The following is a 21,813-nucleotide window of genomic DNA, read 5'->3' as shown; positions in this document are numbered from 1 at the left end:
GGGAGGAAAACCAGAGATGGGTTTTACAAATGGGGTGCTCACCTTGCCTCCCTCCCTCTCCTTCTGGTTCTTCTAAGGCCCCATGTTTTCTGCTAAGGATCCTGTGGAGCACGCCCTCAAAGGGAGCCATTTTATCCCTTTGTCCTGCAACAACCACCGTGCCCTCCTGAGCACCCTGCCTTGGGAACGCCTCTTTTCACTATTTAGAGAGAGCATAGGAAGCTCCTCAAAGCACACAAGAGTGCAGTAACAAATCTGGCTCTCTGCTGTCAGTGCCACTGGGATATGGCGAGTGGCCGGGCCAGCTGCTCGGAGCTTTGTGCTAACCATGGCTAGCCCTGATTCGGTGGCGTTTTATCCCCTCTGACAATTGTGCAGACAAAAGGGATGAGGTAAAGGCAAAGCAAGCAGGAGGAATTCATTGCCGCAATTCCACGTGAGCTTCAGAAGTGCAATTATGTTCATTTTATGAATGGAAGCAGAGACAAAGAGAGATAAAGTGACTTGGCCGGGGTCACAGGGAATATCTGGAACAGAGCTGAGAAAAGAACAGGCACCTCATTAAGGACTGATCTAATGCCATGCACTGAGGCAATCTTCCTTGCAAAGAACTCAGGGCTTGTGTTCAGAGACCCGCCTAGTTTGGTAATTCTGAGAAATCAAGCTGTGAGCTGTGGCAGGTAACTGACAGGCTTTTAGATGGCAAAGATCACATTTAGCAACATATGGGCCTTACAACATTTAGGGATGGGGACTTTCCACAGCTAACAGCACTTACAGGTTAAAGACTACAGGAACGAGCAGGGGCTTAAAAAAAAGTTACATGATTTATCATGGAACTGAGGAAGAAGATGGCTAAATTGAAAGAAACAAAATAAAGTAATGGAGAAAGAGGAGTGGAGGAAGAGAAGCCTAAGAAAAGAATTGCAAGTAGAAGGAAACCAAGAACAAGGGTCAAAAATAATTTTAAATGGAAAATGGCAGGTATACTTAGGTGAAAACAGCTCAGCTGACAGGGACAATCCCTGCCTCACTGCACTTTCAATAAATATGTACCAGCTTGCATGAATCTTGGGCAGAGGAGGTGTTTGTGCTGGAGACAGTCCCAAGAGGAGCTGCCCAGAAGACAGAATCCCAGTACAAGTGTACCCAGGCAGGGGAGGGGCAGCAGCTGTGCCCACCGACGAGCTCCACCTGCTCCCTGCTCAGCATCTGCAGCGAGTGTAACACCAGCAGGAGCTGTTTCAATAATGTTTTAAACCTTCCTGCCCTCCTTTTCAGAGCTCCAACATGTAAATTCAAATCCCTGGACATTCACAAGCAATTATTTCCTAACAATGCTAGAAGAAAAGCTTCCAGCTCTACAGCTTCAAAAGCCCCTGCCCAGACATGCTCTGTGGTTGACCTTTTTCAAGACCTAAATATATATGAGATACCTAAATAAGATAATTGGCCAAGTATAATGTTGGTGTGAGCTGGAGGCCTTATACCAGAGGTGACAGAGGCCCCCTCTAAGCAGGAGAGAAACTGCAGGAACTCCATCCTTGCTGGTTTGCCCCCTGCGTTCAAAAGCTTCTCTGATGCTTGCTCCTCTCCTGATTTTGTGTGATTTTATTCATGTGCAGCCCGGTGTCAGGTCTCACAGTGGATGTACTTAGCTGTACAAACTGTGCCAAGTGAGCTTAGCAGAATGGCAGCGCTGTGCAGGAGATGGTATTTTGCAAAGGCAGCCCCAAATTTCTATTTTCCACTGCTGCATGAGAACAGCCTATCATGCCATAAAAGATATAAATGTTTTGTGGCCTTGCAGATAAGCTAGACAGATGATCCATCATCATGGCTCTGCATCACCATCACGGTGAAGGGATAAGGAGTGAAAGCTGATGGCTTCTGCACAACAAACAAACAAGCACAGAGACAGTGTTTGCTCATTTCAATGTGCAAAGCTGACTTGTTTAAATATGAATATGTTGCTTATAGACAAATTTTAGTGACAGCAGCCCCATGGCATCTATCACTGTTTGCACTTCTGCTAAAAATAGTTGTGTTGTCTTTGGATTTATTTAGATGCCACATCTGCAGGTAGTTCTCACTCCTTCCGCCACATCTCTACCTGTTACCATTTCCTCCATCCTCCAGGGTACATCACACTTAGGAAGAAGCTAACCACACAAGGTTCATGTGGTGTCACAAACACCTGAAATCACTTCCCTGACCAAAAGGCTGCGCCTTTTTGTCTCTCATCTCCTCTCAGTTGCTCTCCTTCTCTGTCATGCTTACAGGCAAGGGACACGAGGCACAGCTTCAAAATGCCCCCAGTGCCTTCACTGAAGAGTGAGACAGTCTAAAAGGCAGCACAAACTACAGAGATTGCAGAGTGGTTTCTCTCAGACCAGATCATGATCACCATTGCTTCTCCATTTACAGAAAAGTGAGCGATTTTCTCTTCCCCCTGTGCCAGCTTACAGCATGATGTAGAAGTGCTTTAGAATCAAGGCACTGTCTGGAGGAACTAACAGAACCTTTTCATTTCTAGATTTTCACTGTATATATATTCAGATGAAGCACAGTGTATATATATTCAGATGAAGCACCTATCTCACAATCAGGGTGATCTGCCTTAACTCAGGCTCCTTCCAGAACTCATTTGGGCACTATCTTAACACCTATGAAAAGGAGCAAAACCCACCCAAGAAATAAACAGTAGTGAGAAAACATAAAATGTGAAATCAAAACACTACTGGTTTCCTCCAAGAGCCACAATCCAGGCACTCTCTAAACCCCTCTTTTAAGACAGAGCTACATGGATTTCCTAAGGTTCAACAAGGTCCAGGCTATCTTTGATTTGCCTTTTTTGCAGTTTTTGAGCCCTCAGAGTACTGGGAGATCCCCAGGCCCACAGCACCTTATCCCTCTGCTGTATCTGCCTTCATGGATGGATTTTGATGCAGGACCAGGGCTTTGCCCATCAGGGATGTGGCACCTCCTGTTGTGTCAGTGCACCATGATATCAATGTGCAATCACTCTGCTACTCAGAAAGGCACTCTGAAAATAAAAAGTGTGTTCTCCACACCACACACCATTTTGCTAGCTGGGCACCTAGGAACCAAAACCAGCCAGTAAAGACCATGAACTGCAGCTCCTATTGGTCCAAAAACCTTCAAAAAGGCATTTCACCTTCTGCACACAACCTGCACTTGCAGCAATCCTCAGCATTTTACAGCTGAATTATTTTCTCTGCAGTGTTAATCAGCTTTGTTTCCAGCAGGTTTTTCTAACAACACAGGGGGTCAAAGTCCTCTACATAGGGGCTTCTCTCAAAACTCACACTGAAACAGCTGAACTGGAGGCAAAAAATGGGGGGATTATGGTAAATTCCATGGAGACAAGCACAACCTGCTTTCCAAATACATGAGCAAGGTACTGCAGCTCTCCCAATCAGGCTGCTGTGGTCTTCCTAGCCCCTACCTCACCTCCCATCAGCAGTTCAGAGATACCAAAGGAATACATCTCACCAGGGCGGCACTGGAGAGAAAAGCCATCACACAGAGGTCACTGCAGCTGTGTGGTGACTTAGGGAAACTGAGATTTCAGTGAGATCCCAACAGAAGGATTTTGATAACAAATACAGATGATTATCTCCATTTATGCAAGGAGCACAACAGCAGCCTTTCCTTTCACTGACCACAGTGGTCTTGAGCTAATATCATTTGAACTTTGGACAGCTTGCACTCATCTGGTCCTTGGCCATGCCTTTCTGCTGGGGAAAGTTTCAGCCCTTGTTTGTGCTGGAGGAAAAAGGGAACTGAAGCTGGACTGCTGGACTGCGCAAACACACGAGCTATAACCCCCATTAAATGTGCATGATGTGGTGACAAAGAAGGAGCACAGTGCAGTGGCAATTGCCAGAGCCCTGTGGCAATACAGCAAGCATAGCCACTGGGAAGAGCAGCACTTGCTCAACACAGTCCCCTGCAATCTCTCAGAAAGGAAGAAATAGGATATGCTGAAGATAGAACTGAACACGTTTTCCTGGCCCTGTGCAAGCCGTGTGTCTGTAAGGGTGTGCCTGTCCCTGCTGAGGGCCCCATTCCTCTCTGGGCACACGCTCTGGGAAAAACCCTGTAGGCTGCAGGTGCAAGCGCACCTGAGAATCTCACCTGCTTGCTTTGCTCATGGTACTAGATGCTTCCAGTTTAAGCAAGAGACTGGATCCTGAAGCATCCGGTGATTTTACATGACATACCATCCCAGAGATTTATTAATACAAAGTGAAAAATAATGGATAAGAGAAGCATTTACCTTTTCTGTCTATGGAGTCAATCTCTTGGCTCTTTAATATTTCAGTTTCCAGCATCCTTTGGCCCTGATGGCTTGGTAAAATGATACATCAGCACAATGTCCCTAGCGCTATCTTCCAGCACTAATCCTGTGTTTGGGACAGATTCTCATCTACCTTGAGACTCCTTTACGCCACTGTGGCAGCAGAAAGGGGCCACCTAATTGCATTTCATATGCACCAACTTTTGAGGCTTCTTTCTATTGCCAAAGTGATGAAAAGGCATCCCTAGCTTGGGCCAGAACCTGGTCCTTTGCTTAAAGTTTTGAACAAATGAAGCTGCTGTTTGAATGCCTAAGAAACAGAGAGAGAGGGGGGCAGTAGCCAGGTGAACACCAAGTGCTTCTAACCTTGGCAGTCAGGAATCTATGTTGTTATGAAGCAGAAATGTATTGGGATGTGTTACCTTCCCAAGCACTAAAAAACTCCCAGAAAATGACTGCTTCTCATGTTGACTAAGGAGGCATTAATTTCAGTGTCATGTGCAGTAATGTTCATTTGGGACAGGCCACAGGTGGTCAATTATTCCTCTGCCTGTCTAGAAGAAGTATGTTTATTCCTCATAATAAAGTGTATTAGTACAATATAGAGTTTATCGCTCAATTAGGAAAGTGACATGAAAAGAGTTACAGCTTCTTGTGGAGAATAGAGCTAAAAGCAAATTTTTAAGACTGAGTGAAATACTACTCTCCTCCTCATCAGACACACAGAAAATACACAGCTGGAGAGGCAACTGACAGGTACTTTAGGTTGAATATTTAACCAGTCTGTACAACTGAATATTGTATTGTATATTAAAGCTCTAGACTATAACTGTGTTCCTTTCTCTGTTTGAAACATTTTTAGCTGATTATTCAGGCATTGGTTAAAAAAAAAAGAAAAAACAAAACAAAAAACTCACAAAATTTAATTTTGGTCCTAGCATAAACAAAGCTGAGCATTGAGCAGAATTTGAGAACATTGTGCACATGCACACTTTGATCACTTTTTTGGATCCACACAGAGCTCTGCTTACTTCAGTTACTACGTCTGGGCAGTCAGGTTGTTTTTAAATACCTGTAAGTAAATCTTGGTACTTGTTTAATCCTGCATCAGATAATAATTCATAATAAATGAATTTTTCAAATACCAAGGATGCAGTTGTTCACTATTTGGAGTATAACACAACATTCAATAAGAGATATCATTTTAGTCTCAAATTTAAATTGCATGCAAAGGCAATTAAATAACAGCACTCCCATTTAAAAGCTGTAGGCTAGATATCTAAACATAAAGTTAGCAGATATCTAACTTCCAAGCATACAAGCAGTCCCTCTGAGTGGCTCTACATGCAGGACTGATGTTGGACACATGCAGGAATATGCAGCTCAGCCAATGACTGTAGTACCTAAAATGTAGGTGTCCTATGGAAGGTATTTATCTAGTTAATGAGCAGATACAGGCGCGTCTAAACATTGGCTTAACCAATCCTAAATCAACACCCAATTCCCACTCTATAAGTGCTTGCCTTCCTCTATTAACCACAGGACTTAGAAGGGGACTCCACCCTGGATGCCAAATACTGAGATGCCCCAGCCAGGCATGTGAATGGAACCACGTCCTAAACCAAAGGGTGCTGTGGAACTGGGAAGAAACATGGCACCGGTGAAAACCAGGGTGAAATGTTGACCTAACTGAAGCTCAGACTGAAATATCCATCACCTTACTGTGAATGCAGCTGAGAACAACATCTGATCACCTGAATCCCACAGAATTATCCTGTTATCCTGAAAGACATCAGGCACAAGGTGATGTGCATGGTTTTCAAACAGGGAAGCAACCTCGGGCATAATGAAGATTTCACTGAAATTGTTAGGGCTAGACTGGGGAAAGGTGTACAACATAGGAATATTTCGGATTACTACAAGCAAAAAGCTTGCTCAAAATACTGATGTGCTTTTATCTGCATGTACACCCACCTGAAAGACCTCGGTCTGCAAATGAAAGCAAGAACAAGAAAACTTCTTGCAGGGAAACAGACATTTCTTCCCAGGGTGAGAAACAACAGCACATCAAAATAACACTGTGCAAGACAACATTTATAAAAATGCTGATAGATATCATCCCCCTTTTGACTTATGGAGCCATCAAAAACTCACTTTCACAGAGCGTTTTTGGACCCTTTAGTTGACTGAATCACCAATTTAGAATCTGTCAGACTCCATTATGCAGATTAAGAGTCTCTCCTTGGTTTCATTTGTTATGCATTAATAAGAGAGCACTGGTGCCTGTATCCTCTCACACAACCAAAGCCTTTCTGCCATTACATAGTAAATTTTGTTCTTTCTCGCATTCGGGAAAAAACCCAACACAACAGCAACATGGCTTAGTTGCTATGCAAAGACTTTAGAGTCACTGCATAGGGATCAGTTCCAGAGTTCGGTTTGATTCCAACCAAGACAGGCAAATTATGCCTGGAAGTGATCTGGCAAGACCTTCCTCCTTGCCTGTTTCTCTTGTCTGCAGGTGTAGAATGTGCTCAGAACAAAGCTGGGATCCCCACAACCCTTTACAATCCTGATGCACATTTACTGCCTTGCAGCCTAATGCCTGGTACTGTTAAAATTCCGAGTACCAACAGACAGATTTATTATGAATGCTGGTAGTGATCTTTTTTCTCTCTCATTGACTAGATGTGACTCAAAAAGTTAATGGTAATTGCTTTCATCTTCATTTAGCAACAAGAGAGAGAGAGAGAGAAATGGGAGCAATTTGCAGATATGAGAACAGGTCATTACAGGTGTGTTATATTAGTGTATTCATGAGCCCCCTGGGACAGCCATGCTGTGATATCCAATAACTTTTTTAATGTGTAATTACACACCATTGGACTATAATTGATTAATTGAAAAGAGAATGTAGGCAGATGCTAGGCCAAGGCTGCTGCTGCTTGTTAAATGAATATGTCCTTGCTTCTTTATAATAAGTTAAGCGAACTACTCAGAAGCAATTAAGTGAGAACTGAAATTCATTAGATTTTATGTAATTGTTGGTATTAACTTCTATAATAAAATGCAGGATTTATATTTTGGGTTTTTCTTCCCATCCCAAAAGCAATATAATAGATGTCACTGCTGAGATGTAGAAAAAGTGTCTGCCACAGACAGTGAGCTGTGAGATATGTGCTCCCAGCATTCAGATCTTCCCCACACAACTGTGTAGCACTAATCTTCCTTCTTGGGATGTCATTCCTGGAAGCTCTGCACAGCCCCAGAGATTCCCAATGAGATGGAGTCAGACACTTAATGTCACAGAGCAGCCCCAAACCTCCCTGCAGTCTACTTGAACGGTGGCCAAGCTCTTCTCAACCATCCTTCCCACTGGCTGGATCTTAACTCTGAGAAATAAAAAGAGTACAGTCCCCTGATTTTCAAAACCCTATTCTCTGACTGCTCTATGTTAGCTCTACAAGGGATCAAAGCCTTCAAACACTTTTCAGTGGGGAAGACAACACATGACCAAGATGAGACCTAAGCCAAGTGCACCATTACAAGGAGTCACACTTGTTAATGTAGGCACCTGCTCAGACCCCATTCTAATTAACACCTTGCATGACTGAGAGCCAGGGTCAGAGGGGAAAAAGGACCTGAGCCCCTGGGTACCAAAGAGATGTGTTGCAAGGGATGGTTCCCCCCAGGTAGCTGCCAGGGTATCCCACAGGCCCTACTGAGCCATCTGCATCTCCTGCACAGACCCCAAAAAGAAATATTTATAGCTTTGGGTGATGACTTGGGAAATTTTATTTCCAATTTATATGGAAGGAAGTCCAGTGAATTTTAATTTTATCACACTTCACTTCCTTTAGAACAAGATATATCTATATTCTTTAACATTCTATAAAAACTGACTGAATTTTATTTCACAGAATCACAGAATAAGATGAGTTGGCAGAGCCCCACAAGGAATATCAAGTCCAACTCAGGACCTGCACAGGACCACTCCAGAAAACACACCCTGTGCCTGAGAGTGCTGTCCAAATGGTTCTTGAACTCTCTCAGGCTTGGTGCTGTGATCACTTCCCTGGGCAGCCTATTCCAGTGCCCAATCACATTCTGGGGGAAGAAACTTTTCCTGATATCCAACCTAAACCTCTCCTGGCACAACTTCAGGCCATTTCCTCAGGCCCTGTCACTGGGCACCACAGAGAAGAGATCAGTGCCTGCTGCTCCTCTACCCCTCAGGAGGATGTTGAAGACTGCAATGAGGTTTCCCCTCAGTCTCCTCCAGGCTGAACAGACCAAGTGACTTCAGCCACTCCTCATATGCTTCACCTCAAGGCCCTTCATTGTCTCTGTTGTCTCCTTTGGACACTCTCCAACAGTTTAATGCCTTTCTTATATTGTGGTGCCCAAAACTGCACACAGGACACGAGATGGGGCTGCATCAAAGCAGAGCAGAGCCAGACAATCCCCTCCCTTGCCTGGCTGGTGATGCTGAGCCTGACACAGGCTTTGAATGCCAGTTTCCTAAAGCTAAGCTACAATTCTCAACTGGTTTTCTTTCCAAGAGACATGAACCTCCTTTTTTTTTTTCTTTTTTTTTTCTTTTTTTTTTTTTTATTTATAGAGGTTTGGGTGGGGGAATGGCTGACAATTTTTTCCAGGATTTTTTACTTCAAAATGTATTGAAATTATTATTAAGCAGTAGTCTGCTAATAAATAATGGTATTTTCATCTAGTCATTTCTTAGCTTTTTACATGTTTAAATTTGTGGTAAAAAATAGAGGCTTTTTTAATATTAAAGAAAAAGAAATTTTTAAGTGACAACAGGTTTAATACAAAAAATATAAATTCAGTAAATATATCAAATAAGGAAAGAAAAGAGTAAAACTAGAATAATACAACACATATTGCAGTAAGGATAAATTAAGCTTAGAGAAATTGTTCAGAGGTCATCAGTAAGCACAGATTTATTAATGAAAATTTTAATGCTTGTCCTGGGAAGGAAGTTGACAGATTTGGAGCTGTAATGGGATTTTAATTGTTTTCCTTTTTAACAAATGCATTTTGCTTCTCTTTCAAAATAATAATAACAGTGGTGTTAAAAATTAAAAAACATGCCTCCTTTTGAGGAAAGGCAGGCTTGTGCTCACAAAGAGTCAAATGCCACATCCTAAAATAATGCTCCTGTATTGGGATGAAGGAAAATGCTAAATTAGAGGCACTGGGGCAAAGTTGCTTCCCATATGTAAGTGGGTGCAGTGAAAGGGGATATGACTCACTCTTGGCTCCAGAAGGCCAAACACTCACTGCCTGTAGCCATAGCGTTTCCCAAATCTGTCCCATTCCTATTGTCCCTCTTCCCATGCTGCCCACCCCTCTTGCTGTCACACCTTTTAGTCCATCTCTTCAGAGCCTTGAATCATCCTCCTTAATTTGGCTCACTGGATGGAAAAAACTGGGATTATGTAGAGCTCCTGGAGGTACCAGCCTGCTTGGAGAGGAAGACACATCCCTGACCATGGGGGAGATTTTATCCCTTTATTTCTTTCCTTCCCTTCCTTGTTCCCTTTCCTGATGCTCCTGTGACTTTTATACCTTGCATTTTATGTGTTGCTGGGCACTGGCTCTCCTTGACACTCCCAAGGTGACTGGTGCTCCCCTGCCCACCTCTGCGGGAATCCCTCGCCCTCAGTGCTGTAGGTCCTGGTCACTCACTAACCCTGGGTGTAAAAGAAGGGAGGTTTGGATCTTCTTTCCAGCAGAAAATCTGCTACCTCAGACTTTGGGGCTTTGTTTTCTATTAGTTCCTACAACAGGTCTCTGATGTCAGCCTTCAGCTTAGATATTCCTAATAAAGATCATGTTTTCTACACTTCAAATTAGCTGTTAGCTGACCTGCTGAGGTTTTTGGTCAGACAGGAGGAAGATGTCTCAAAGCAGTCATTCATTATTTTTTGTTTACAGAACATAAGGTGTCATTCAGAACCCACCTCAAGTGAACAAGAAGGAGCCTATTGATATTACTGGGCTTTGGATCAGAGGTTGTAGAGTCCTAAACATGGTGTGGGTTAAGAAATAAAAGCCTACTACTCTAAGTAGCATGGTAGTGCAGGACAGGGGAAGGGGAACAGAAGGCCTGAAAGACCAAGGAAATCTCTCAGGACCCCCCAGAAAGTCTCTTGCAACCCAGAAAACCTCCCAGGTCCAGTCCATGCTGCCATAATGTGAGGAATGGCTTCACTTCCATTGTGGGATAGAGAAACATATCATTAAAAAGCAGGGCCAAGAAGGACCCAGCCTGTGTGCTGGGTGAGACAGTGGCTGCATTTGTTCTAACCCCGTAAATAGATGTGGGCAAACAAGCCCAGGGACTATCATTTCCTGGGGACAGTGTGTGGCAGGGTGGCTGGCAGGCTGCAGCTCTGTGTTTTGTCCTGTGTTATCCCAGCGGGATGCTGATCATGGCACAGATGCTGAGGCACCCAGTGCCCCGTGGTGCCTACCTGTGCCAGAGGCAGGGAGGGTCAGCTGGAGCTGGGTGTCAGGGCTCTTGCTCCCCAGGGCTGCAAACAGGCCATGGTCTGAGCACTGCCTTTTCTCAGTGCATTTACACAGCACTCAACAGGAATATGGAAGTGCCACTTAGCCCTCCATTCAGCCTGGCAGCAGTCAAGGACAAAAAAACCATTTAGAATAATTTTTCCTGGTTTGTTGCCCTTACTTGAAGAGAAACAGAGTGCAAGGTTTTCAGTGGGGTTTTGGGGAGTATAGTTTCAAAATACTCTGCCATTGCTCATGGACAATTTAGTTTTTGAAAATGAAACACTACAGGCGATTAATCTACCATATGACCTAAGCGTCACTGTTATTTCAGTCGCAAGAAAGGCTGAATTTCATGTGGCCAAGATTACTGAGGTTTTTAAGAGCATCAGTATCAATTCACTGCTACAATTGCTTTTCCCCATATTTTTGTTCCAGGGCCATAACCACCACTCTGACAGCTCTCTGTGCCTGATCCAAAGACCCTGAAACCAACAGTGGGCTCTCCAGTGATGGTTGTTGGGGGTTTTGCACAGTCATCTGCTCAAATCACTGTGTGTGCCACAGTGCAACTGATGCAGGACTACCAGTTGCCCTCAGAAAAACTGAGGCAAGAAACTGATGAAATCCATCAGAAAACCACCAAAAAACTGCACCAGCAGTGAGAGAAACATTGATTGATGTTGAAGCAGCATTTAAACATGGCTGTAGAGGTTTTAAATTCTCATCAGGCTCAGTAGCTCTACAATCTGGAACTCCACAAGGTGTCACAGGTCTCTTCCCCCATCCTCTCCTGCCCCTCCAAGGTGGCAGAATGACCTCCTGACCACGGGATTGTACCTGACAGGCTAGCTGTGGCCCTGCACCCCTCAGAGCTGCTGGGCAGCACTCCTGCTCCAGCTTTCAGGCCAAAAGCCCTGCACATCCCCAATCCTTGGCCAGAATGAAGGAAGTGCTCTCCCTTTCTCTCTGCTGCTTTGCACCCAAGAGGGAAGACCAAGGAAAAGCACAGGGGGAAGTGCACTTCTTCCTCTCTCTCCACTCTGCCAGAAATAAGGAGACAGCAGGAGAGACAAAAAGGGGTGGAAAGGTAAGAGGTGGAATGAGCAAAGCTATTTCTCCCTAATTCAGTCTTTTTTTTGGAGGCGCTGTGATTTTAAATGGACTGAGAGGTATTTTCTTCTGCTGCTGAGGCACTAATAGGGAGTGGTTTTGCTTGATACTGGGGCACAGTAAGCAGGTCAGACACCTTAAAAAAATGAATTTAAGCCTCACTTTCTGAAACCAAAACTCTCATGGCCTTCAAAGGATACCAATATGCATAATCACATTTAACTCATCTACAGTAGCAAAACCTATCAGCCTCATCTGACCACGAATGTGATCAGTACTTTTCAATATCAGTCTAGTAGGTACAAAATCTTTCCCACATCCCAGTGCCAAAATTCTGAAGTCAACCTGTTTGCATCCCCACTGCCCTGAGCGCCCCACGTGTGCCCCTTGTCCTGATCCTGCCTCGTGCTGGAACAGCAGAGTACAGTGACATGACTTCAAGCAAAGCATCAGCTGTAGCTCTGGCTCACCACAGCTTTGCCAGAGCCTCCCCAAAAAACTTCTGCTCATAAGAGAACATTTTACATTTCATGTTTCCATTGTAGATGTGTTTTCAGAGTTTTCTCTGCCTCTTTTTGTCAATGATTAAAGATAACTAGTCATAGGTGAGTTTGCATTAAATCCAATAGCAAGCATGTTTTATTTTGAGTCTTTTACATAATAGCTTCCAAGCACCAGGACTTATAATTCATCTCATACTGCATTCACAAATTTATCCTCTCGGAGCAGAACTACTAGGAACAGACTTTTTTATTTCAAAGATGAAAAGATGAGGATTTTACTGCAGGAAAAGCATGGATTCAACTGGGTATAGGACTGGAAATGAATTTTTTTTCCTGGATATTTATGTTTTGTTTGGTTATTTGTTTGCTTTACATATAATCCCACAGCAGTGGGTGGTACTCACATCATCTCCATAAACAAATTATCTGGAAAGCAACCTGGTGTTTAATTTCCTTAACCCATCAAACCCTCCTTGCCTCATACAGCAGCATGCCAATCTGAAACCTTGACTCAATATTTGAGTAAATGGGGGGAGGAAGGACGAACTTCTGGTTTTTCTTTCCCACTTTTGTTAAAAGGCAACCAAGCATGACTCTTCCTACTCTGACTAACCTGGGTAGGTGCCAGATGGATTTTTCCTTTCTCTAGGCAATGGCTCAGGAATTTCATCCGGCTAGAGCTGGGGCTGTGGGCTCCTTGCTGGCCTTTTCACTCCAGCCTCCCCTTTCTCGGCAGTTAATCCCATCTTTCTCCCCACATGCACTATTAGCTAGACTGTACTGTTTCTTGACAATCAGCTTACAGCAGGGACTAAATTCTGCCTTCTCCTTCTGGAAACAAAGAGATGTGCCTGAAAGAAAAGCTTCCAGCCACTCATGGAATAAGATATTGAAATCCCGAGGCAGTGCCCATGGGAGAAGAATGGATGGCTGGCCAAGACAGCATGCTGACCTGGCTCTTTAAAAATAGATTTCTTTTATGTACTTCCCGATATTTAGCATGGATAGCTAAACTTTAGACAACATGATTCTCAAAAATATTGTGAAGTCCACAAAGAAAAATCTGATCTGCTCATTGATTAGAGCATCTTAGCCACTTTGGTTATTGTGCCCTACAATAAATCCCAGGACACAACATACATGGATTTAGCTTGGGAAATGAGTTCCCTGTTCTAATCCCATAACTGCAAAATGGTTTCCTATACTAACCAAAATATTTAATTGTCACTGCTTTTCTTAATGAGCAGAACTACTGAACACACTTCAGGAGTTTCCTCTGCCTAAATTATACCTCTCTTCCTTCTATTTCTTATCAAACTTGCTCACATTCAAAAAAGACAAAAACCGAACCGAAAAGCTGAGTTGTATCTCACCAAATTATTTGCTCTTGTGGTGTGCAAGAAGTGAAGAAAGCATACAATTTGTAATCCTCCATGTTACTTTTGAAATACTCTGTGTTACCATGCTTTAAAATCTCTCCAAGTCCTGAAGAGTTAAAGCTTGCTCTGTGTGCCTGTGACCTGGGATGTTAAGATTCAGCCAGTGTAGCCTGGCTCCTGAGGGAGAGCCCTGGCATGCAGACCCAGCAGCAGCAACCCAGCCCTGGATCCTGGCTGGCAGCACTCCCCCAGCATGAGCATTTCCCAAACTGAGGAGCCTGCCTTTGCCGAAACAAACCTCACTGGAAAATGGCAGCTAAACCCTAAAGCAAAAAAAAGCATTTTTGAGCTCAAGCCTCCAATTTTACCTGACAGACTATTAGTCTATTTACTCTGAACTGCCCTCAGAAAACTCCAAGGATTTCCTCATTCTCAGAAGCATAAACAAGTTTCAGTTTCTCTTTGATTTATAAAATCTTGTCTTTTCACTCAGCCAGCATCTGACTTGTGCTGTTAGATTCTGGGTAAGTTCTCACCATTGGGAAAATATTTTTTAGAGGATCAGCTGTCCCCACTCCTTTCTTTTATGTTTGTTTTGGGTTTTTTTCCTCCTCTCTTAAGGAATACTGAGTAGCCTTTAAGAGAAAGAAGGTTTCTTGATGGCCAGTTCTGGTGAAATTAGCTTTTGAAATTCAAGCACATTTTAATATAGCATTGTTTCCATAAAGTAAAATGTAGAAGGAATAACACTACCTCTCTGTAAAACACACAGAACCTTCAACAAATAACACTAGCTCCCCCACCACCCACACCTAGGCTCAACATCATATTTTCACTGAAACTTCCTAAAATACATCTTTAAAGATAGCAGAGGTACATATTCATTATTTGCCTACTATTTTTTTCCACATACAAATTGAGTGCAGATTACATCCCTGCCAATTTTGTTTCCAATAGCACAGGAAAAATAAAACTATAACAAATTGCTTTTATTACTTCCTTAAACAAGAATTGAAACTTGTCCAAAAAAGCACATGAAAGACTAACTTTGATGACTTGAGCTTTTGCCAGACACAGTGGTGATATAATAAAGCAAAAACTTAAATGTGTATTAATAGAGGAATAAGCAACTGGGCATTAAAAGAATGCTTGATTTTAATAGCACAAAGTGGGTTAATTGGTTCATTGATGGCTTGCACTAAATATAAAGCAGATTTTCAATGGAAATATTACATGACATATCCATGTTGTCTCTATTACTAAGTTTCTCCAGCATCAAGAAGCCCTACTGACTTTGGGAGCATCTTGGTGTGCTGTGATGGTTCATCAGGCCTGATTAGCAGCACAGTAATTAAGCATGGCCTTGAAGAAAGAGATTCATTTATTTGGCACAGGAATTATGAGTACACCAGGGAACCACTCTTTGTGTTTGTCTAGTCCCCTCTCCTTAGGATGTAACACTGCTAACCCTGAAACCACCAGGAACTTCGCAAAGGGTTTAAGAGGAGCCAAGACCAGATCTCCCGGGTCACCTTGCTTTTGGCTGGGGAGAATTATACTGGTAACAAACTGAACCTTCCAAGTGACACCTGTAGCTGTGAAAAGCATTGTCTTTACCTTACCGAGGGTTGGTTCAGGGGGACACTTGTGGGGTAGGAGAGCACAGGCCCAGTAGTGCAGGTGTGGCCAAGATGCTCTGTGCTCTGGCCAGCGTGGGGAGCAGGGACTGGCCACCAGCCCTGAGCTGCTGCTTCCTGCTGTGGGCTTCTCTGGCTAGCTGACTGAACCTGGAGGGCAGCTTCAGCGCTGGGTTATCGGCTCATCAGCTCGACTTTCACTGCCTGTTGCAACTGGGGCACCCAGAGCAGCGCTTGGCCTTGCATCCTGGGGGAGCAGGCAAGGGCTCTAATGCAGATAAAACACAGCTTGCTCCTGCACTGCCACCCGCCTCTTCTCTGGTTACAACCAGAAAAAAAGAAATGTTGTTTCAAAGTAAAACCCCGTGTACTGACTCTCCATAAACGCTTCCATTTAGCCAAATGATACATTTTACTTAAGTACAGATGAGAAGAAAGGGGAATGCAAGGGAGAGATCTACGGATGTATCTAAACCTCCCTTTTCGAAAGCCATGCATGAATCTCTTTTAAATGTATGACAATTCATCCTCTGTTTACTTTAGGCAAACAGAAAAACTCATGGTGGAGCACTAATTTTCGCAAGCTAATCAAGAACATTAGGTCCCAACAGATTCATTTAATAGAAATATAATAGGCATTCTTGCTTGCTTTTAATCTCGTCTAGCTGCAAACGCTAAAATGAACAGCGAATTAACCCTGCCTTGGAACAGAAATTCTTTCACAGCTGATATCATCTCTCTTATGGCTTGTAAACACTCCAGGCTCCCTGTAAGTGCTTTCCTGGCTTTCGCTCTTTCCCCACAGCAGAGGAGAGGAATGGAGAGGAGAGGAGAGGAGTGGAGAGGAAAGGAAAGGAAAGGATGCTCTGGGTTGCATGCAGCTATGAAGGGGAGGAACAGGCGAGCTCTGAAGGGAGAACTGCCTGTTAGCAGAACAAAATGCAGTGCCTCCACCCGAAAACAAGGCAGAGCTAAAAGGTGGATGGGAGAGTGAGTTTTGGGGTGCTTTGGGGGAAGGGATGGGGGGCTTTCCGTGCATCACCAGCCACTCCCTGCATGGCTCTCCCTGATTTACCAGTGCAAGACAAGGTAGTAAGACAAGACCATTCATGTGCTGACATCAAATATATGATACTTTTCGAGCAATTTGAGATCTTAAACTGTTCACGGATAGCAGAACTAGCATTAGAATGCTAAAACAGTAAAAAAAAAAACCTCTCATATTTCATAATGTATGTCATAATGAACAAAAGCCTTTATAAAAACGGTTTTCACTGTGCTAAAGTAACAATCTAGACTTGTTGTAAGTATGTTATTCTTACAAGTAGTTCGCAGTTATTCTTGAAGGCAAGTCTTGGAGTTTCCTTAGCATAGTGCTGCTGGGGAAAATTTTCAGCATGTCCATCTTCATCTCTAGCCTGAAGGGAAATATAATGGCCTATTTAGGGACTTACAAATAATGGAAGGAAAAAAATAGCTAAAAGCATAACAGCTCAGATCATTAAAACAGACGGGAATCCCAAAATACAACATTATTAAAAAGTTTCTTTAAATAGTCAGTACACCTTTTAGATATGAGAACTTGGGATGCCGTTTTCTTACATAGCTTAGATTGAACATGCAAATTCATTGTGGAGTAATAATTAGAACAACAAAAGACAAAACCAAAATGAAATATTTGAGCTGGAAACTGAGTAACTCAGGGTTTCAATTTACTCCATGGCATTTTTCAGGATTACATTACATATGTACTCGTTTAAACTTTTTGACATGCTTAAGCGATTCCTAGATGATGTACTTGTATTTTCAATTTAACAGTAAGGCCAAAAAATAAATTAAAAAAATAAAAGCTTTCATATTCATGATTTACATATAATACTATTACAAATAAATGGATTCCCCCTCCATGTTTAAGTGAAGCTTTGAAAGGAGCAATCATTGAGTGAGAACAATGATCCTTCAGTCAAATGTGGTCAAAATATTTAATGACAAAGATGCATTAAAAGTTACTGGTTACTTGTAACTACACTGTTAATTAAGAAAGCTGAAGTGTAAATGGAGACATTACCAGAGCCCATTAGCAATCCTGCTTGCATATAGTATTTTTCCCTTCTCATCTCGTGCGTTTTCTGCTTTTTGAGTTAAAGCAAAAGGGAGAAGCAGGTGAAAGGAGGAGTGTCAGCAATACGCTCATTACACTGTTCATTTGAGTGACACTTGCACTCCGTTCCGCTCCATCTCATCTGATTCCTGACTGTTCACTCTCTCCCTCTCACAGCCTCCCAAAATTCACAGCTGAGCTGTCTCCCTCACATATGGCTTGCATATAATTATGCACATTCCATTTTACACTGCATTAAAATGATGAGCTCCTGGCTCCCTGCCAACCTATTTAAATCAGCCCCTGCCCAAAGAAGCCGGGGAGAGGAGGAGGGCAGAGGCAGGGTGACCGCATCGGGGGCGAGGGGTGCAGGCAGGGGCAGCGGGGCCAGGAGCAGGCAGCTCTGCACCCATCCCTGCTGCCCTGTGTGGGCTCCCAGGGTGGGGGTGCCCGGGAATGCCCAGGTGCAATCCGAGCACACCTCAGTGCCTGTGGCAGCGAGAGCTGGCACATCGCTCGCCCCCCGCGCACCGAGAGCTGCCTGTCACCGCGTGTCATGCGCCCGGCACGCCGGCTTTTCGGCGTTGGCATTTATGAAAGATATTTACACCTTGCAGGCTCTGCGACTTGTTTGTCTTCAAACAGGCTTCTGCCTCTCCCCAAGGAGATGGGCTGGGGAAGGGGAGACATGGCCTAACAGCACTGACGATTTTTAGGGAAACATGCAGGGTCTGCACCTCAACAAAAGCCCCTTGACTCCTGCAGGCCATGACTCGGGCCTCTGCTTGTCAGCCATGGGACATGAACACAGTTTGCCCAACAGAAAATGCCATTTTTAACAGTGAAAAATTTGTCTAAAGGTGTATTTTGGGAAGTACCTAAAATTGATGATGATTACAAGAACACAGAAGTAGAAAAAAGGTTTATTCTGTATGTTTCCTAACAGTTCATGGATATTTTCTTTCAATGCCCTCCATAGTTGTGGGGTAAAAAATGTTTAAAATTTTCCTTTAAAACCACAAGAAAGAGGATTCCTGAGCATCTGAAGTCACTTTTATACTGATAAAGATTTAAATGTATTCTTTTAATTATTAGTTTGAAACTAAAAGCTCTCTTACACAACAAATATACTTCCATGCTGCGTGGAATATAAAGTTCAAATCTAACTGGGTTTTCAAAAAAAAAAAATTCCAAAATTCTAAAAATTTTGAAAATAAATTTTGTCCTTTCCTCCTTGAAGGAATATGGGCAACTCACTGAGTCTCTTCCAGGTCATCTAGAAGACAGCTGGGGGATGAATGCCTTAAAAATGCCTTGCACAAATAGAAACAGACCTGCCAGCTCGGGAAAACAGATGCCAATGGGATGCTCAGTGAGGGACAGCTAGGGAGATACTGGTGGGGCACAGGTGTTGTGTGGGGTTCTGAACACTGTTGGTGCCCCCAGACCCCTGAAATTTTATCTTGGCACCATGCAATGCATTGTGCATGTGATGGCTGGCACATTGTAACCTGCCAGTGACCCTCTGCAGTGTTGTCTTGGTGCATGCACACACCTTGTAAAATGAAATGGATATCAGGGTGTTTGGAGTGCATCTGTCAAAATACAGAGACAAACCCCACTGAACTTGACCTGCTTACCAAAATTGTCAGTTACACAAAGGTTATTCACCCCTGCTGACAGCAACATGCTCCTGCTCCTACTGATCTAAGCCTTGGTTTATTTAATTTTGGATGTCACTAAAATTTCCTAGTCTCAAAACCTGTTTAGCTACATACTGCCATAATTTGCTCAGGCAGCAGAAATTAGCTACCTGGTTTCCATTGTAAAAAACACCTATTCTGAGCAGTCAGGGCTAATTCTCCAGTATCTTTCCATTAATTCATTACTACCATCTTCCAGTTGTAAATAATTTGCAGAAGGAAACACTCTTACAATGTTCATCACTGTTCTAAGCATATTAAAAAAGTGGCTCAGGATTCATCTTGCAATGGCAATACTGTGATGCATCTGTGCCTACACTGACCCACTCTCAATCACTGCTGCACACCTCGTGACTGCCTCGGTTCCCCAGAATCTCACTCACAGCAAGCTGGCATCTACAGCTTTGCCATCAGGCCTGGCTGCCGTGAGATGCTATTGTTCAAAAGAAAACAACTGCAAAAAAACCCAAGCCAAATCTGTGATCATTCTGATTTTTTTTAAAAATGCTTTAATACTGCTAAAATCATTACAGGAATGCACTCATCAAAAAATGCATGTACTAACTGCTAGATGTAATTGAATGCATACATGTAATATATGGAACAACTCCTCTCACAGCACATTTTGTTCCAGGACAAGAAAAGGCATCAGCTCGTGTTCTGAGGCCTGGAACCATGGTTAGCACTGCTAGTTTTATCAGTGCAAAACTGCTGCAACTTCACTGTGGCAGTGCCTCTCCTGGGATTTACTGATTCTCCTAATTCAATACCCTCTACTGGCAGACAGCCGCCCTCCCATCAGCTGCACGGGATCCAAGAGGGAAACCAGCCCATTGCCAGGCCCTGGGACACCAGGCTGGACACCTGACAAGACCAATGGTGCACACACACACACACACACACCACCTCACTGCTACTGCCAGAGCAGAGCACACTGTCCAAGGAGCAGTGCTGGCAAAGATGATCAAGTGAGGAAACTGCAGCTGACTTGGTGGAGGTGGTTGGGCTGTAAGGTCAACCTGATGATGGGTTGTGTGGGAAATCATGGCCTTTAATTGCAGGTTAGATATCAGGAGCCCTTCTTAATGACAGGTACAGCAAAGCACTGGAGCAGATTGCCTAAGGAGACTGTCAAAGCCCCATCACTGGAGTTTTTTAAGAGCAGATTTAGCAAACATCTGCCAGGAATGACACGCATGGAGTAGCTCCTGATGTGGGGAAGCTGGACAGATGAGAGCATCTCCTTCCCTAGGTCCCTTTTTCCTCTGCTTTCTACTGCTGAGCTTTGAAAGAAAATGGCAGGAGGCTAAGGAAAAAAAAAAAACTTAAAAAATCCAAACCAGAAAACAGGATCTGAAAGGATCTCTCTGAAAATAGCACAGCATTTGATGTTCAGAGATATGTGTACTCATTAATAAGTGCATGATGACAACTATCTTTGGCTACAGAAACTGTGCTATTTGTTCGTAAGCCAGCCAGCCTATATTTGTGAAAGATGCCAATAGTTTGGAAACAGACTATATATTCAGTCAAGATTCCTTTTTTTAACACAACAGAGGAAGAACAATCTACAGCAGAATTTCCTCCTCTCCAAAGAGTGTGGATATTTGCTTCTCCTTATTCTCAGAGAAAAATTATCTTGATCCAGACAGAGGATTCCTTAGCTTCAGTGCAAGTCTTTTTATGCAGCTTTAGCCTTGGGAGAGGAAATCTGTGCTTACATTTTAATATTAAGGGCAGGATCTTACGACAGTATAAGTCACAAGGCAGGTTGAGCCAAATAATTTATTAAGATGGAACTTGTTAATGCAAAGCTTCCACTAAAATGGGACAATGCATTTGCAACAAAATCCTACTGCTTAGTCCACAAAACTCTAATGCCACTTAACCAAAACCACCTAACATTAAGAGCAACAGTCACTTGAGTAAGGCAGAGTGACAGAATATTAGTCTGCTTACTCGGGATAAAATTGCCACCTGATTTCCATAAATGTCCTTTGAAAGAGATGAAGCACGGGAATGTTACCCCCAGATACGTTCAAGGCAGCAGGCATTAGCTGAATGTCTCTGCTAGGACAGAGAATAAGCTGCAAGGAGCTGAATGGCGTTGCTATAGAAGTGCAGATAATTGCATCGGGGCTCCTGTCCCGTGGCGATGAACAGAGGAAATTCACATCACCCTTAATACCATTGTCTCCAGAGGCTGGCTGCAGATGGGAACTGAAAGCTCTGTTTCCGTTTCCACCACAAAGGTTATCTCTCCTTTCACTGAAACTCGAAGGAAATCCTCGGGGAGACCCTAATCCTTGAAATTCTAGTTCCTGTGCATTTCTGTTGTCCCAGATAATCAATTATCATGCTCTTTACATTCACTGTACCAGCAATAGTAAAAATAGTACTAAACTTCCACCTGCTGGGTATATTTTTTCCCAGAAATATGAACGTGCTTGCTGTGGGCTGGGTGGCTGGGGAGTCCAGCATCAGGGTCCTGTGCTGGGAATGGAACAGGCCCAGGG

General features: G+C 43.4%; 1 protein-coding gene across 2 annotated transcripts in view; it reads right to left on the bottom strand.

Moving 5' to 3' along the window:
- The window catches only part of SOBP (sine oculis binding protein homolog), a 113,845-nt gene that overhangs the window by 33,524 nt on the left and 58,508 nt on the right, over positions 1–21,813 (bottom strand). Inside the window, exon 5 of one of the 2 annotated variants that reach the window (XM_005418413.3) lies at positions 16,816–16,911. The exons of the other annotated variant lie outside the window; for it this stretch is intronic. Within the exon in view, the coding sequence (XP_005418470.1) occupies positions 16,816–16,911 (96 nt within the window). The remainder of the gene's footprint in view (positions 1–16,815; positions 16,912–21,813) is intronic. 2 annotated transcript variants of the gene reach the window in all.

The sequence above is a fragment of the Geospiza fortis genome, unplaced genomic scaffold, assembly GCF_000277835.1.
Source record: "Geospiza fortis unplaced genomic scaffold, GeoFor_1.0 scaffold98, whole genome shotgun sequence".
Lineage (NCBI taxonomy): Eukaryota > Metazoa > Chordata > Aves > Passeriformes > Thraupidae > Geospiza > Geospiza fortis.
Note: the sequence above shows the minus strand (reverse complement) of the source record. Positions and strands in the feature narration are given on the sequence as shown.